At 58.2% G+C, this 16,722-nt stretch overlaps 1 protein-coding gene across 1 annotated transcript; it reads right to left on the bottom strand.

The window, feature by feature from the left end:
• Positions 1–8,083: 8,083 nt before the first annotated feature.
• CALM3 (calmodulin 3 (phosphorylase kinase, delta)) lies at positions 8,084–12,812 on the bottom strand. The gene is made up of 5 exons (XM_014547995.1): positions 12,787–12,812; positions 10,410–10,553; positions 10,184–10,290; positions 9,838–9,973; positions 8,084–9,733 (listed from the first exon to the last, which is right to left on the bottom strand). Exons 2-5 carry the CDS (start codon positions 10,477–10,479, stop codon positions 9,705–9,707), a joined length of 342 nt encoding a protein of 113 aa, XP_014403481.1. The 5' UTR covers positions 10,480–10,553; positions 12,787–12,812; the 3' UTR covers positions 8,084–9,704.
• Between the last annotated feature and the right edge of the window lie 3,910 nt (positions 12,813–16,722).

Here is a 16,722-nt window from a genome sequence, read left to right as displayed (position 1 = left end):
CATCTCAGGCATCTGGTGACCTCCTGCCCCGTCTCCTGGGACAGGAGCCGGGCAGCCAGGGGAAGGCCCGCAGCTGCCGGTGGACAAGCAGAGCGATGAACCCTGGAGCCCTGGCCTGCCAGGGCCTTGACCCCTGAATCCGGGGGCGATCAGCTGCTATGCTCCTCCAGGGTGGCCACACCAGCTCTGGGAGGAGAGGGAGGGAGGGAGAGAGCACAAGAGCAGTTTTCTCAAAATGACCGATCGGCTGGCCGGGTTTGGTCTCGGCCGCCCATCCATCTCACTGTCTAAATATTTAGAAAAGTTCCCAGCGCTCCTGTGCGCCGAGTCTGTTAGGGTCAGTGTTCCTGCCGATCCCCATCCATTCGGGGTGCCCCCAGCCCCGGGGGTGGTCCTGCCCTCTCCCACCCAGAGCCACGCCCTCTCCGCCTCCCCTCACTTCTGATTCTCATTCCCCACCTAACTCGGAGCTCCCCCAACCCCCAGGAGAGGCAGGAGGAAGGGGAGATGCTGATGTGGGTGACGCTGCTGGGCGCGTGCCCCGGAACCTTGGTGTGGCTTAGTAGTTATAAGACTTGGATTGTGGGGGCACGGGTGTGGGGTGTGACTCCCAGGGACGGCCCAAGAACGCAGACCTAAGTCCTGTGCCTGCCCCCAACTAAATAGCTGCCTCCAGACAGAGCCTGACGTGTCCTTAGAGCCTCACAAAAATGTCATTCATTCATTCATTCATTCTTCATTCAACAAATAGTGGGCGCTGACTCTGCCAGGTGCTGGGGACACGGACAGGCTCTGCCCCACCCTGGACTCTGCTGGGAGATCTCCAGACTCCCACCCCTGCCCCTTCTCCTTGCCAACCCCTGCCCTCAGAGCGGCCCAGAATCACGGGTGGCCGGGAGTGAGCCAGTGGGCTGAAAAGTTGAAAGGACATGTGCTTAGGGTGGTGGTGGGGTTAATGGGAAAGCGCCTCCCCATTCCCTGATCCCGGTCCCCTTCGGTCCCCCTTTCTCACTTGCTCCGAACCTGGGGAAGGGTGGGGTAGGCAAGGCAAGAGCCTTCGATAGCAGCTAACCTCAGCGAGTCCTCCTCCGTGTGAGCGGTACGCTCTCACTCCCGCCCGCTATTAGAGCCTTTCACAGGGGCCAGAATCCAGGCCCAGAGGGGGCAGTTAAGCAGCCGCAGGCCACACAGCAAGAAGAAGCCCAGCCTGCGGCGGACCTGGTCTATCTCTGAGCCCAGCTCCCTGGTCGGGCGGTGACTTTGCCTCTGGGTACCTTGGCTTCCTTTTGCGGAGAAGGTGACCATAACCCAGTACTTCGCTTAAGGGTTGTGCTGAGGACGAATGGGTCCCCCCTGAGAAGCAGTGCGCACAGGGCCTGGAATGGAGCGACAGGAAGCGTTCCTGTTGTTGCTGTTGGCATTGCGGGTGTGGGCTTTGGCTCTCTGGGCAAATGTGGTTTGACAGCAAAGCAATGCTTGCTCCCTTGTTTTGACATTTTTCTTCCGTCACTATGTTTCTAATCATATTGAAGAAGAACAAGGGTGTCTGGGAGAGTTAAACATAGGTCACGATGGCTGCTTAACGGGTTTGGGGTTTCCTTTTGGGGTGACGAAAATGTTCTGGAACTAGAGAGTTGTGGTTTCATAACATGGTGAATGTATCAAATGTCTCTGAACTGTACACTTTAAAATGGTAAAAATGATAAGTTTTATGTTATGGATACTTTACCACAATAAAAAAAACATGTAATGAAAAAATTGAGTGTGTAGAAATTTTTATAGCAGTCTCAACAAAGTAATATATATATAATATGCTAGAGGCCTGGTGCACAAAATTTGTGCACTTGGGGGGTGGTCCTTCAGCCCGGCCTGTGCCCTCTCGCAGTCTGGAAGCCCTCAGGGGATGTCCGATCCCCAGGTGCAGGGAGCGGGCCTAAGCCGGCAGTTGGACATCCTTAGCGCTGCCACGGAGGCAGGAGGGGCTCCCGCCACCCCTGCTGCACTTGCCAGCCATGAGCCCAGCTTCTGGCTGAGTGGCACTCCCCCTGTGGGGGCACACTGACCACCAGGGGGCAGTTCCTGAGTTGAGTAAGCCCTCAGGGGATGTCCGATCCCCAGGTGCAGGGAGCGGGCCTAAGCCGGCAGTTGGACATCCTTAGCGCTGCCACGGAGGCAGGAGGGGCTCCCGCCACCCCTGCTGCACTTGCCAGCCATGAGCCCAGCTTCTGGCTGAGCGGCACTCCCCCTGTGGGGGCACACTGACCACCAGGGGGCAGCTCCTGAGTTGAGTATCTGCACCCTGGTGGTCAGTGCACATAATAGCAACTGGTTGCTCTGCTGTTCGGTCAATTTGCATATTAGCCTTTTATTATATAGGATGTTGAGTTTCATAATAAAGTTGAATTGTACAAAAAAACAGGTGAAGAAACTTCTGGTGCGGTCCAGTCTTTGTCACCAAACATGGCTCAGACTCAGTGGAGACTCACCCACAGGGACCCCTGGAGGGTGGAGAAGGGGTAGGGTGGAGGGGCTGAAGAGGGCGGGAGTGGAGAGAGGGACCTGCCATCCTGGGTCCCTCCAGTCTCTGTGCCACCCTGAAGGTGGGCCAGTGCTTTCCATCCGGCCTTAGGGTGGCTGGTGTGGCTCAGTGGTTGAGCATCGACCTATGAACCTGGAGGTCACAGTTCAATTCCTGGTCAGGGCACATGCCCAGATTGCAGGTTTGATCCCTAGTGTGGGGTGTGCAGGAGGCAGCCGATCCATGATTCTCTCTCATCATTGATTCTCTCTCATCATTGATGCTTCTATCTCTCTCTCCCTCTCCCTTCCTGTCTGAAATCAAATAAAATCCTATATAATAAGAGGCTAATATGCAAATAGAATGAACAGCGGAACAACTGAATAACCGAACAACCGGTTGCTATGATGTGTGCTGACCACCAGGGGGCGTGCACGGAACATGGCGGGCATTGGCCACGGTGGGATGGTGGAGCAGGTGAGCGAGGGCGCCACTGTCATTGGGGCGAGCCTCTGGTGGTTACTGAAAATTCTTTGCTCCCATGCACCGTGATCCTGCCTGGCGCTTGCACCCGCTGCTGGTGCCCGGCACCGGCCCCAATCACTTGGCGCTGTCAGCGGGTGTGAGTGGCAGCTGCCGGCCCCAATCGCCCCTCAGGGCTTCTCCACCTCTCCCTGCTCCTGAGGGGTGATCGGGGCTAGCAGCCAGTGCTTGAACCTGCAGCTGGCACTGGAGCTGCTGCTTGCACCTGCTGCCAGTACCTGGTGCCAGTCCCGATTGTGCGGCACCATCAGCGGGTGCAAGCGGTGGCTGCAGGCCCCGATTGCCCCTGAGGGCTTCTCCACCTACCCCTGCTCCTGAGGGGTGATCAGGGCAGCAGCCGCCGCTCGCACCCACTGAGGGCGCCAGCCCCACTTGCACCCATTGATGGTGCCCAGGGATTGGGGCCAGTGCCTGAGCGTGTAGGATCGGTGGAGGCAGGAGCAGGGCTGCTGGCAGACAGGGGACCAGGGTCGTGGTGGGAGGGGCCGGGCGGGGGTGCGGAGGATGGGCCGAGACCCGCCCCTGTGCCCACTGCAGCCTCGCAGCCCATAGTTCCTTTCAAGGTGCAGGAATTTGTGCACTGGGCCCCTAGTCCTATATAATAAAAGCCTAATATGCAAATCGACCGAACGGCAGAATGATGGGTGGAACGACCGGTCGCTATGATGTGCACTGATCACCAGGGGGCAGATGCTCAATGCAGAAGCTGCACCCAGCCTGCAGGCCCCAGGCCAGCCAAGGCGGGTGCCAGTGGGGAGCCAGTAGCCCAGCAGATTGGCCCTGATCGCCGGCCAGGCCCAGGAACCCTACCCATGTACAAATTTCCCCATCAGGCCTCTAGTACATTTAATAAAAATAAAGGCCAGAGTAGGGCTGGGCATGGGACCCACAGCCTCCTGGCCTGATGCGGATGCTATTACCACGCCCAGTTTTCAGATGCGGTTTGAGGAGAGGGGAAGATGAAGCGTTGAAGGCAATTTCCTGCTGGCTCTTACCACCAGCCTAACATCAGAGTCCTCCCCGCCTTGACACCACCCACCACCTCTGGCCTAGATGTCTACACTGGATGCTTACACTGTCTGCCAGGTCAGGGGTTTCAAACAACTCCCACCCCGGCCACCGCTGGCCCTCAGGGATGGTTTGTCCCTCAGCTGGCGTCCTGACCTCACTGTCCGCGGAGCCTCTGCTAGCTGCCAAGGCCCGTCCAGAAGGTCCTGTCTGAGCGGTCACTCCCTTACTTGCCAGGTTCAAGGGCTCCCACGGCCTGGAGGCCAAGGGCCAACTCCCACTCACTCTGCTCAGCCACAGAAGACAGCCGAGGTTTCCCCAAAGAGCCCGTGACCTTTCGGGCCTCCAGCTCTTTGCTTATTGAGCTCATCCTTCCTGGAACAGTTTCCCCTTCTCCATCCGTTGAAAGCACCAGGCCCTTCAAGGTCCTGCTTACACTCCTCCCTCCTCCTTGAAGACTTCACCACGGCTCTCAGGCACTTTCGGGCTCCAGGGTGGCTCTCGCTGCAGCCTGCCTGGCCAGACACTTGCTCACTCAGCAGGCTCTCATGGAGGCCGACTTCACTGATGCTGGGGACATGGCAGTGATAGACAGCCCTGCCCTGCCCTGCCCTCCTGTCCATCAGGGAGGGCTTCTCGGAGGGGATGGCTGAGCAGAGACACGAGGACTGGAAGAAAGTGAGCTGAGAGGAGGGTTTCTGTTGTGATCACAGCTCTGACATTGGCCTTCCTTCTTTTTTAAAAAATGTTTTAATGATTTTTTTTAGAGAGACGAAGGGAGAGGGAGATAGAAACATGGATTGACTGCTTCTTGCAAGCCCCCTACTGGGAATCAAGCCTGGAACTTGGTCATGTACCCTGACTGGGAATCAAAGCAGTGACCTCTTGGTTCATGGAGCAGTGCCAGCCCACTGAGCTACATTGGCGGGCTAATGCCTCCATTCATTCACTGACTCAATAGAAATCCCCTGAGCCTGCTCGGGCCCGAGGCTGCATGTGCTTGCTGGGAGTGTAGCAGTGGCTGACACGGCCTTGGTCCTCCCTCGCTCATGATCAGTGGGATGACCATTTAATACTCACAAGCAGCAAAAATACAAAAGTACAAGCTGAGACATGTACTGAGAGAGCACAGTGCATGGATCCCTGAGAACATACTCGAGGTGCCTCGTCTGGGCTGGGAGGTCAGGAAGTGACACACCAGGAATAGATCCCTGTCAGATCCAATGTCAGATAATTTTGTTAATCCTCAGCAGAGTCCCCTCTCCCTTGGGGACTTCATTCACTTTTAAGGTCATTTCTTTACTCGCTGTCTTCTTAGCCCACAGACGGGGCCCCAGTGACGGGGCCTGGGCCACAGATGGGACTTAAGCACAACACGCAACACACCCTGGCCCCTGCCTGCTCCCCCGGAGTTGCAGCTCAGGGGGACTCTGCAGTCATTGCCCCACCTGCTGGTCACACTGGGAATGACATTTATAAGTGGCCCCAGAGCCACTGCTCTAGACGCAGGCGAGTGAAACCTGCCTTCCCTCGTGTGGGCACTGGTTAGGCCCCTCCTGGTGTCCCCTCATCTAGTGACATTGTCAGGACAGGCTGTGGGCTGGTCCCGCAGGTCTGTGGGCCTGAACTGGAAACGGTTCCCCCTGCATCTCTGCTTTGGGCTCGAGTCAGCTCCCTGAGCCCATTAGAAGCTCTGCCTTTGATTAATAAAGAATGGGAGAGGGAAGTCATGATTATTTAATAGCATGGCCTGCCTGGAAGTAAAAGTTTCTCAAAACACAGGACCCAAGGGGGGAAATGAGAGGCAGTAGAGACGTGTGGGCATCGGGTGGGAGCGTGGGCATTGGGATCTGAAGGATCTGGGGTTTTGAGACCCAGCTCAGCCATTTCCAAGAAGTGCGGTGCAAGAGCCTTCACCTGCCTGGGCCCTCACTCCTCACTGTCAGATCTCCATAACTACCTCACGCCTATATGCCCACCGCATTGTTTTATTGGGATTCAATCTGGCCTGGGTGAGAAATGAGATATCTAGAAAGTGTTTGCACAACCCTCTGTGGTGTGTGTGTGTGTGTGTATATATATATATAAAATTATATATTTATATATATAAAATTATATATATATATATATGTATATATAATTTTGTTAATCCTCAGCAGAGTATATTTTCCCACTGACTTAGAAAGTAGGAGGGGGAGAGACAGAGAAACACTGATGTGAAAGACACATTGATTGGTTGCCTCCCACACGAGCCCCAACCAGGGAAAGGAATCGAGCCTGCAACCAAGGTACGTGCCCTTGAGCACAATCGAACCCAATCCCTCAGTCTGAGGGCTGACTCTATCCACTGAGCCAAACTGTCTAGACCTGAGGTAGATTTTTGTGTTTTTTAGGTGGATATTTTAAAAATATATTTGTATTGATTTCAGAGAGGAAGGGAGAGGGAGGAGAGAGAAACATCAATGATGAGAATCATTGATTGGTTGCCTCCTGCACACCCCCTACTGGGGATTGAACCCACAACCCGGTCACATGCCTTTGACCAGAATTGAACCCAGGACCCCTCAGTCCGCAGGCTGATGCTCTATCCACCGAGCCAAACCAGCCAGGGCTATTCTTCATTTTGTAAACTGAGGCCAGAGAAGTGAAGTCACTGCTCCAAGGTTATCAGGTAGGAGGTGGCAGAAGTGGCCCAAGGCTAGTGAGCACGCACTCATGGGCCTCGAGCCCAGTTCTGTGGGTCACCAAAGCCCACCTTCCCTCAACGACTAGGCCAGACTTCCCCACAGGTCTGGCTGCGAAGGCAGCTCCCATCTCATACCCACACGGCGACCCCAGCCTTCCCACTGGCTGTCGCTGGCCTGCCCGAAGCCATCTTTGTTTTAAATGACCATTTACTTTAAAACCGGCCGGCTGCCCAGCCGGTGTGGTTCAGTGTTTGAACATCGACCTATGAACCTGGAGGTCAGGGTTCGGTTCCTGATCAGGGCACATGCATGGGTTGTGGGCTCGATCCCCAGTAGGGGGCGTGCAGGAGGTGGCTGATCAATAATTCTCTCTCATCATTGATGTTTCTATCTCTCTCCCTTCCTCTCTGAAATGAATAAAAATATATTAAAAAACACTTAAAAGCAGCTGGGGCCCTGGTGACTGGCCCACACCAGGAAGGCCCCTGAGGTTGGACCCTGCAGGCTTCCCCATTCTCCCAAGGCCAGGCGGAGATGAGCAGAAGGGAGTCCCTTAACCACTCAACTCCGCCTCCGCTTGCCTCCTGCCCAGCCTGTGGTCAAGTGTGAGCAGGAGTGGCAGGATTTGCAGCAGGAGGCAGGGAGCATGTATTTGGGAAAAGCCCCGGAGATTCTGTTCCATCCCTTCCCGAGAGCATGGCCGGACTGCAGGCCTTTATTTGGGTAAAAAATATTTTTGATTTCAGAGAGAAAGGGAGATGAAAACATCAATGTTGAGAGAATCATTGATCGGCTGACTCCTGCACGCTCCCTACTGGGGATTGAGCTCGCAACCTGGGCATGTGCCCTGACCAGGAATCGAACCGGGGACCCTTCAGTCCGTCCTTCCCACTGGGCCACACTGGCTGGGGTGCAGCTCTTTCTCCGTCCTGCTTCCCTCAGGGATGCTGAGGAGTTGTCTGTAGTTTGCAGTTGCTCGGTGCCCTCTCCAGCTCAGGACCACTGAGCACACTCAGGCTCCTGCCCGCCATCGGCTCCCTCAGTGAACGCCACCCCTTCCCCGGAGGACCAGAGAACCGCCCGTCTGGGTCTGACACTCCTCAGTTCTTGTCTTGCAGTCTGATGTCCCATGTCCCCCGCCCCAAGGGTGGGGCTGGTCTCTGGCCCAGGTGCCCACCCTGTGCTGGCCTGTGGCCGTCACTCAAGGCTGCCATCGATCTAGCTGGGACCCGAACTCCGACTCGGAGGTCCCTCCGTGGCTGCAGGGACCAGGCCAGGGGTGCGGGGCCCCAGGCCTAGAAACCAAGATGAGGGCCAGAGCCAATCAGGTAGTCACTGTATTTTATTGGAAAACATTGATATATATTTTTCTTCACAGCTTGAACTGAACACAATATTGCCCGGTTTAAAAAAACAAAACAAAACCAAAACCCAAACACTCCGAAATGTCCACAGCTTCACGCCTACCTGCCCTTTCCCTCAGCTCTTGGCCGGGTCTCCCGCTATGCCCCGTCCCTCCCCTCCCGTCCTCCCCGAGGCTGGGTGTCAGAGGGTGGATGAGAAGATTCTCAAAGCTGGGCAGGTCCCAGAAAAAGCCACGTGATCGACCTGGGGGGCAGGGGCAGATGAAACGAACAGAAAAAGGGAAAACAAAACAAAAACAACCCAGACGACCTAACTGCCCACATTGACTTACTTGTCCCAGAGGCGAAAGTCAGAAGCGAGGTCACGGATCATGCTCTCCGCTGGGGCGTGTGGGGGCAGGCGGGTGGGCAGGGGAGGCAGGAAAGGGCAGAGGCAGCGCAGATGTGAGGGAGCAGCCACGTCACCACGGAGAAGCGGGAGGGGCCGCGGACCAGGAAGCAGAGCCCTGGCTGGGCTGCTGGGCTGCTGGTCCTCCTGGCAGCTGGCCCACAGGTTTGTTTATTGCAGGTATTTTTTCTCGAGAGCGTGGTGGGGTGCATCTTCCCTCTCCCCACCCTTCAGCTAGCCCGGCATGGTTTCTGACAAAATTTAAAGTTTTCAGGGGCATAAAGAAAAAAACAACAGTATAACCAGCACATTACAAAGCGACCATCCCCACCTCGGTTCCCACGAGGGGACCTCAATGTGGGCGGGCGGGTGCGGCAGGAGGGAGGGCGTGGGGTGTTAGCACCAGGTATTTACAGAGCAGCTGGCGATCGCGTTGGGAACACGGGCAGGTCTGGGCAGGTACGGTTTGCAGAGTGGCCAATTGAGCGGTCCCACCCAGTCCAGCGCCAGAAAGCCAATCAGATGGTTTCGGAATACCAGCCAGTGGGTCTGAGTGCTGTCCACTCGGTCCGTTCCTGTCTCTGAGTTGGCCCCTCAAGTGGTAAAGAATGCCAGCGTCCAAGTCTCCCTTGCCCCTCAACCCCCTCCGGAGCCACATCCACACCACAACCCCTCAGTCCTCCTGGACGCCTCAGCACCACTGTCCCAAAGGCTGCTGGGATTTGCACACGGATCACAGGGCTGGTTGCATGCAACAGACAAAGGCGTGCTCTTCTGCCTGGGTGAGGGCCTCGTCCCCTCCCTAGCAGGTCCCAGGACAGGGCTGGAAGCCACCCCAGCACCCAAAATAAGAAGACAAACAGAAGGAAACAAACCCAAACAGAGGAGAGCCACCCGGGCTGGAGGAGGAGGGCGGAGGCTCCCCCAGGAGGACGGGGAGTTCATCTTATAAATGCATCAGGCCCTGGCAGAGGTCGATGGAAGAGGGAGGGCAAAGGAAGAGATGAGGGGCAGGGAAGGAGACTCAGGGAGGAAGGAGAAAGAGCAGTCATGCAGCTTGGGACAAATCTTTTGTTGCTTTATCAGATTCTCAGTCAATCGGTTGGTGTTTGCTAGAACTGGGACGCAGGGGAGTGTTGAAGAGAGAGCGCGAGAAGAGAGATCAAGAGAACGGGCATTGCCAGCTGCCCGGGCCTTCACTTTGCGGTCATCATCTGTACAAACTCTGCAAGGAAAGCGGGAGGGAGAGGTCAGCAGGGGAGTGGGGACAAGCCGAGCGGCCCTCCCTGACAGGAGGGACCCGGGAGACCGAGCCCAGCGCCAGCTCACCTTCATAATTGACCTGGCCGTCTCCGTCGATGTCAGCCTCTCTGATCATCTCATCCACTTCCTCATCGGTCAGCTTCTCACCCAGGTTCGTCATCACGTGACGCAGCTCTGCCGCGCTAATGTAGCCGTTGCCGTCCTGGCATTGGGCACAGGTAAAGGCTTTGAGCGCGAGGCCGGCACCTGGTCTTCCCCGGGGGCAGTGTGTGTGTGTCGGGGGGCAGCAGGGGCGGGACTGCAGAGCGCCCCGGGCTTCCTGAAGGCGCTGACTCAGTGGCTCTAGTTGTGCTGTGCAGCTCGTGGCCCCGCCTGCTCTGCCCCTCAGCCCGAGTCCCGGGGCCACTCTCACCTTGTCAAAGACTCGGAAGGCCTCTCGGATCTCCTCCTCGCTGTCGGTATCCTTCATCTTTCTGGCCATCATGGTCAGGAACTCCGGGAAGTCAATGGTCCCGTTCCCTGGAAGACGGGAAAGGCGTTGGGAACACCCTTGGCCTGGGCCCTGGGAGACGACAGCCCCTGCCCTGAGGGAGGGCCCTGTGCTCGCGGGAGGGCGGGCGGTCAGGAGTGGGGCTCACCATCCGCGTCCACCTCGTTGATCATGTCCTGTAGCTCTGCTTCGGTGGGGTTCTGTCCCAGGGACCTCATCACGGTCCCCAGCTCCTTGGTGGTGATAGTGCCATCTCCATCCTTGTCAAAAAGGGAGAAGGCCTCCTTGAACTCTGGGGGACGAAAGGAAACGAGTCAGAGCTGGAGGGCCACGGGGAACCCTGACGTTGGGATGCTGACTGCCTGGAGGTTGAGGTCACGTCCCTCCTAAAGACACCAGAACCGGACCAGTTCCAGTCCAAGCCCCCTCCTTCCTTCCGCCAACTCTTACTGAGCCCCTCCCCGCCGGGGAACCCTGACGTTGGGATGCTGACTGCCTGGAGGCTGAGGTCGCGTCCCTCCTAAAGACACCAAAACCGGACTTCAGTTCCAGTCCAAGCCCCCTCCTTCCTTCCGTCAACTCTTACTGAGCCCCTCCCCGTCGCAGGCACAGGGACCTCTGTGCCAACCTAGCTCAGCGAGGACAGAGAAAAGAGGGCTGACTGTCCTCAGATGATTCCTCATTTCTTCATGGCCTCTGGATTCGGCCCCTCCCTCAAATGATGAGATGGACCAATGTCATGGAGCAGATGAGAGCCAGGAGAAGCCTCCATCTAAAGTCTGCCAGCCAAGGTCAACGGGCTGGGAAAGGGAGGGGGCAGCAGGGGAGGGGAAGCTGCAGAACGCCTTCGGTTGGCACTGTGTCCCTCGCCTGGTACTGGCAGCCGTTCCCTGGGGCCGGTGCTACCAGCTTCCGGGGGAGCGAGTGAGCGGCTGCGTGCTGGAGTGCGGGGTGCCCGGCAGCAGAGCTCAGCTGACGGACGGTGCGTGGGGTGGGTGGGGGATGGAAGGAAGGGGACGGCTGCCAAGTCAGGAGGATGAGGAGCGAGTGGCACCGAGTGGGAAGGCCACAGCTGGGGATGCGTCAGGAGCGGGAGAGCACGTGGCGCCGGCCCTCCCACCGGGCCCGTTTTGGCACCTGGCACTCTCTACCCCCAAACCCGCAGAGAGCAGATGCCCAGCAGCCTATTCCCAGAGGGTGTGGGCTGGGGTGAGGCGGGGGACAGTGTGCTAATGGGAACAGGGTGCGGAGTGGGGTGTTTGTGCTGCTCAAGGTCAGAGAGTTGGGGCGTGGGTGTCAGGTGCAGTGGGAGCCTCTGGGCCCTGGGGACGGTAAGTCTCCTTGGGGATGCTGGACCTCCCTCGGTGTTCGAGTGGGTCGGTGTGCACCCCAAACTCATGATCACTAAACAAGGCAGTTCTCTGGCTTGCCTCAGTGGGTCTCCGCAGCCACTGGGGCTAAAGTGTAGAAAGAAGCTGGGGAAGGGGTAGGAGTGCACTTCTCCCACCTCAGAAGCAGGGCATCCAGTACTTGTCACAGCCCAGTGAACCGGACAGCGGGCTGCGGTTTGGGTAGCTGCAGCCCGAGGGCCCAGTCTCTGAACCCTCTCCTGCCTTGGTGCTGGCCCATGGCTACGGAGATAAGCCGGGAGCTGGTCTCTGTCCTCAGGCAGCTCAGCCCGGGGAGAGCAGGACCCGGAAACCCACTCAGTCACAGCACAGTTCCTGCAGCTGTGACCTTTCTGGCCTTTTGGGTAGTGGGGGGAGGTGGAACACACACAAAAAAGTTAGGTGGGACCCAGGGATTTCTTTGGTTACTGGGAGATACGTGACGGGCCTTTGCTCACTTGTTCAGCCTACAAAAACGTACGGAGCACCTGCTAGGTTCTAGGCACTGAAGGTCCCACCGGGACCAACAGGAACAAAGCCCAGCTCCAGGAGCGCACACCCAGCGATGGAGGCACAGCAGGTAAGAGCATCATAAAATAATGTGCGACAATGGGAGAGGCTACGAGGGAAGTAACCAGTGACATGGCAGGAGGAAAGGAAGGCTGTTTCCGAGGTGACTTGTGAACGGAGACCGGAGATGGAGGAGAAGCCGCTGCCCAGGCAGAGAAGTGGGGACCGCGTTTCTGGTGAGTGCTGCGTGCAGGGGAGCGCACAGGTGGGAGGGACAGGCCAGCTCCTGGGCGGTCCTGACGTGGGACAGGGAGGCAGGGAGCCCACCTGCAGGAGCCGGGACAGACAGCTGGGCCCACCCTGCAGCCACTGATTAAAAGGCCCGGATGACCCGCAGCCAGGAGGGGGCGCAGCTTTTGTTGTCTGGTTAGTGCCCGTCTCAGGACCGTGGGGTATGGTGTTACCGGCACATGGGGGGCGGGGGTGGGGTCTTCTACACCAGTTAGCAACGCTGCAAGCACAAGGCATGGCACCAGGTGATGGAGGGGACACTCCTGGCGGAAGAAGATGTGGCTGGGGACGCAGAGGCCTTCCTGAGGCAGGATGCGGGGTGGGGGGCACGCTCACCTGCGATCTGCTCCTCAGTCAGCTGGTCAGCCTGGAAAAGCAGGAGGAGAAAGTCAGCCGTCAGGGCTGGTGGCCATTACGGCTCCCCCCTCGCTTGGCCCAGGCCCCCCTCCCCCCATGAGGCCAGCTCTACGTGGCATGAGAGCACCTGGGCATGGGAGGGGCATGTCAGAGTTAGGGGCTGAGGCAGAGCCAGGGCCGGGGGATTCAGGTGGGCAGGACACCCAGGCTGGCCCAACACAGGGCCCGATAAGATGCCAGATCCAAGGGTTTCGGATTTTGACCCAGTGGGCGGGAGCAGCGCCGCTCCTCACTGGCACAGCACAGGTCTGCGTCTCAGTGTCAACGCCGCCGCAGGCTGGGAGCCCCGGCTGAGTGAAGGGAGCAGTTGCCCCAGGGCAGTGGTCGGCAAACTCATCAGTCCACAGAGCCAAATGTCAACAGTACAACGATTGAGATTTCTTTTGAGAGCCAAATTTTTTAAACTTAAACTATATAGGTAGGTACATTGTTATGAACTTAATTAGGGTACCCCTAAGGCTTAGGAAGAGCCACACTCAAGGGGCCAAAGAGCCGCATGTGGCTTGCGAGCCACAGTTTGCCGACCACGGCCCTAGAGGCTTAATCAACTAAAGGCTCCAAACTGAAACAGGCCAGTCCCTGGGCAGGCAGCGGGACGGTGTGTGGGGCTCTGCTGGTTTCTGTGTCAGCGATCGGAGGTGCCGAGTCAAGCACAGCGCACCCAACGGGCAGACGTTCTCCTAACCGGGGCTCTGGGTTGCTCTGAGCGCCTGCAAGAACCCTGGTCAGGCTGGAGGCAGCTGCTCCGCTCCCTGGCACACAGGGATGGCACCGGGCATCACGCTGCCCTGTTCCTTTTGGGGAGGAGGGCAAATGTTGGGGAGGGGACTGCAGCAGAGGCGGCAGAGGCTGCAGGACTCAGGTCAGCTTCCCCAGCTGCGCTGCAGTTGTTAACCCTTCCCAGGCCTGGCTGCTCTGGGAAGCGGCCAGTGGGTGGCAGGCAGCTCTTGCTGCATGCGGGGTTGGGGGCGGGGTAGAGGAGAGGCCAAGACAGCTCTGCCTGCGCTGGTGTGCTGGGAGCCAGCCAGGCACAGCGATGCTGTGGGAGGACTCAGGTGGGGGGCTGATCCCAGCATTTAGCTTTATTCAGGCCTTTTGCAAAAAGATACATTTTCCTTGGCTCCTGTGAATGGTGCCAAGAAGGCACCACCTTCCCCAGACCACTGGGGGTCCAGACCGACTGCTCCCCTCCGGGGCTTCCGTTCACAATTAGGAGAAAGTGGCTCCAAGTCTACAGCAGGGTTCTCCCGAGGGTCCCCCAAACCGATGCAAACTATTGCATTTGCATTATGCTACAGAGAGGTTCCAGACTTCCATGGAAGCTAGAAACTACCCCCACACCCCCACCCCATCCTAAATATTAAGAAATGGTCCCATTAAACTCGTCTGAATGTTCTTTTTTTTTTTTTAAATCTAAGGGAAGAGGATTTGAGGCCAAGCTCCAAATAGACAGAATAGGAGAGGAAATCAAAGAGATGGTGACAGGAAAGATGGCTAAGGGAGGGGGAAGAAGGAAAAGTACCACACATGCACATTCGAGAAAAGTCCAAAGTCTAAACGGAAGGTTCAGAGGCCAAATGGAGACACTTCTGCATTGCCTTAAAAAAGACACTTGCCCTTGCCGGTTTGGCTCAGTGGATAGAGCGTTGGCCTTCGGACCAAAGGGTCCCAGGTTCAATTCCGGTCAAGGGCATGTACCTCAGTTGCAGGTTCCTCCTTGCCCCGGCCCTGGTTGGGGTTCGTGCAGGAGGCAACCAATCGATGTGTTTCTCTCACATCGACGTTTCTCTGTCTTTCCCTCTCTCTTCCACTCTCCCTAAAAATCACTGGGAAAATATCTTTGGGTGAGGATTAACCCCCCAAATACATATAAAAAACTTGGGCCCTGGCTAGTGTCGCTTAGTGGTTAGAGCGTCAGCCCTTGGACCAAAGGGTCTCGGGTTCAGTTCCTGTCAAGGGCACATACCTGGGTTGTGGGTTCGCTCCCCACCCCCAGTTGGGGCACATGAGGGAGGCAACCAGTCCATGGGGCTCTCACATCGATGTTTCTTTCTCTCTCTCCCCCATCCCCCCACTCCCTTTCACTCTCTCCGAAAGAGCAATGGAAAAAAATACCCTCAGGTGAGGATTAACAAAAAAGACTCAGGCTGCTGGGTTCTTAACTGCCCAGGCCCACAGGCCCCTTGCTCTATCCTCTTCCCCTGGCTCCGAAGGGGAAAGAAGCCCGGCTGATCCCCCAGATCCTGCCACCTGAGGAAGCTGCTGGGGAAAGTGAGAAGGGAGGATGGGCTCTGGTTACCAAGGCCGGGCAATGCCGGGGGAGGGGGAGAGGAAGACCGGAGGAGAGAACAGAGCGGCAGCCTGGGGAAGAGGCCGCCATGCCACCTGCTTCCATCCTCTCCCCTGGCCTGGATGGGAAAGCTAGCCCAACCGGGGCCTGGCAGCCCCTCGCACCACGCCCCACTCCGCAGGAAGCCAAATTCCGCCCCCCCCCCCAAGTGCTGTCAGGGGCTGGGGCTGGGGCTGGGGGCTGGGGCAGGTTACAGAAGGCGAAGGCCGGCGCCTGCCACTCCCCACCACAGAGGAGGCACTGCCACCCTGCTCCGGGGTTGCTGCAAATAGGCGTGGCTCTGCCTGGTGGCTGTCAGGCCGCTCCCTCCAGGCCAGGAGACCTCTCCCCTGCCGGGTGCAGGAAGGGTCCCAGGTCAGAGCTCCGGATCACGAGGCCTGGCTGCTGCCCAGAAAACGGATCACCTGAGAAGTGACCGTCGCCGGGGGGACCGTTCTCGGGGCTGCTTCCCTTCCCAGAACTGAAGATTTTAAGCTTTTACCAAAACTGCCTCCAAAATAACCCAGCTGGTCGCTGCTTCCTTATTCCTCAGCTTGGGCTCCAGCAAGAGGCTGGACAAGAAAAAAACCGTGGGGCGGGGGAGGGAAGAGGGTATGGCATCGCTGCCTGGCCCAGCCCCCAGGCAGTGCCGGAGGGCAGGTTAGATGAGATCAGAAACCAAGGCCAGGGCCCCTCACCTGGCCAAGGAGGAGCCACCGCTCTCAGGCCAAAGTCCGCCCCGGGCCAGCTCGGTGACCGTCCCACCCAAACCTTGCTGATTACAAAGGGAAAGAGAAACTCGTTGGGGCCAAAGCTTGGGAGGTGGGGGGCCTCTTGGCACCTGCCAGGGCTTCAGCGCCCCTTCAGCAGGTTCTGCTGGGGAAAGTGGGGAGCAGCCACAGGAGCCGTCCAGTCTGTGTCAGCAACTGTGAGACCTGATACAGGGCCGGCTGCCGGCCTCCCGGCCTGGCCGGGGAGGAGGTCTGCCTGGTGCGAGGCTGAGCCGGGGGAGGCTGGGTGCTGGGGTGGCGTCTGGGTGCTGGGGTGGCAGGGAGCGGGAAGAACCAGCCTGCTGGCTCTCTCGGGGCCCAGCTGTGTGGATGAACAGAAGCGCCCCGTGGGGGCCGCGGGCGGAGGAAGGGGCGCCTCTGCAGGTTCCCCCCACCCCGCCCGCGGGCTCCAGGAACGGGCGACCCGGGCGACCCGCACTGCACTGCACTGCCATTTGGTACCAGCGAGGGGTGCGGAGCTGGAGCCGAGAAACCAGCCTCCTGCGGGGACGAGTAGCTCCCCGGGTCTGCAAGGGGCGGCGAGCGAGGGGCGAGGTCCCTGGCTTCCGAAGCTGGTTCACGTGATGCACCCTCAACTCTGACCCTCCCCGCCACTCCATGTGGCTTCAGTGCGCAATGGGGGCCTTCGCCAGCCCCCACTTCCTGGGGAGGGGTAGGGGCTCTGCGGTCCCCCCTCCCCACCGACCGTGCAGCCCACTCCCCACCCAGAACCCAATCGCCTTTGTCCCAGCTTTT

Source organism: Myotis brandtii, unplaced genomic scaffold, assembly GCF_000412655.1.
Source record: "Myotis brandtii unplaced genomic scaffold, ASM41265v1 scaffold114, whole genome shotgun sequence".
Taxonomy (NCBI): domain Eukaryota; kingdom Metazoa; phylum Chordata; class Mammalia; order Chiroptera; family Vespertilionidae; genus Myotis; species Myotis brandtii.
This window is presented reverse-complemented; position numbering and strand designations above follow the sequence as displayed.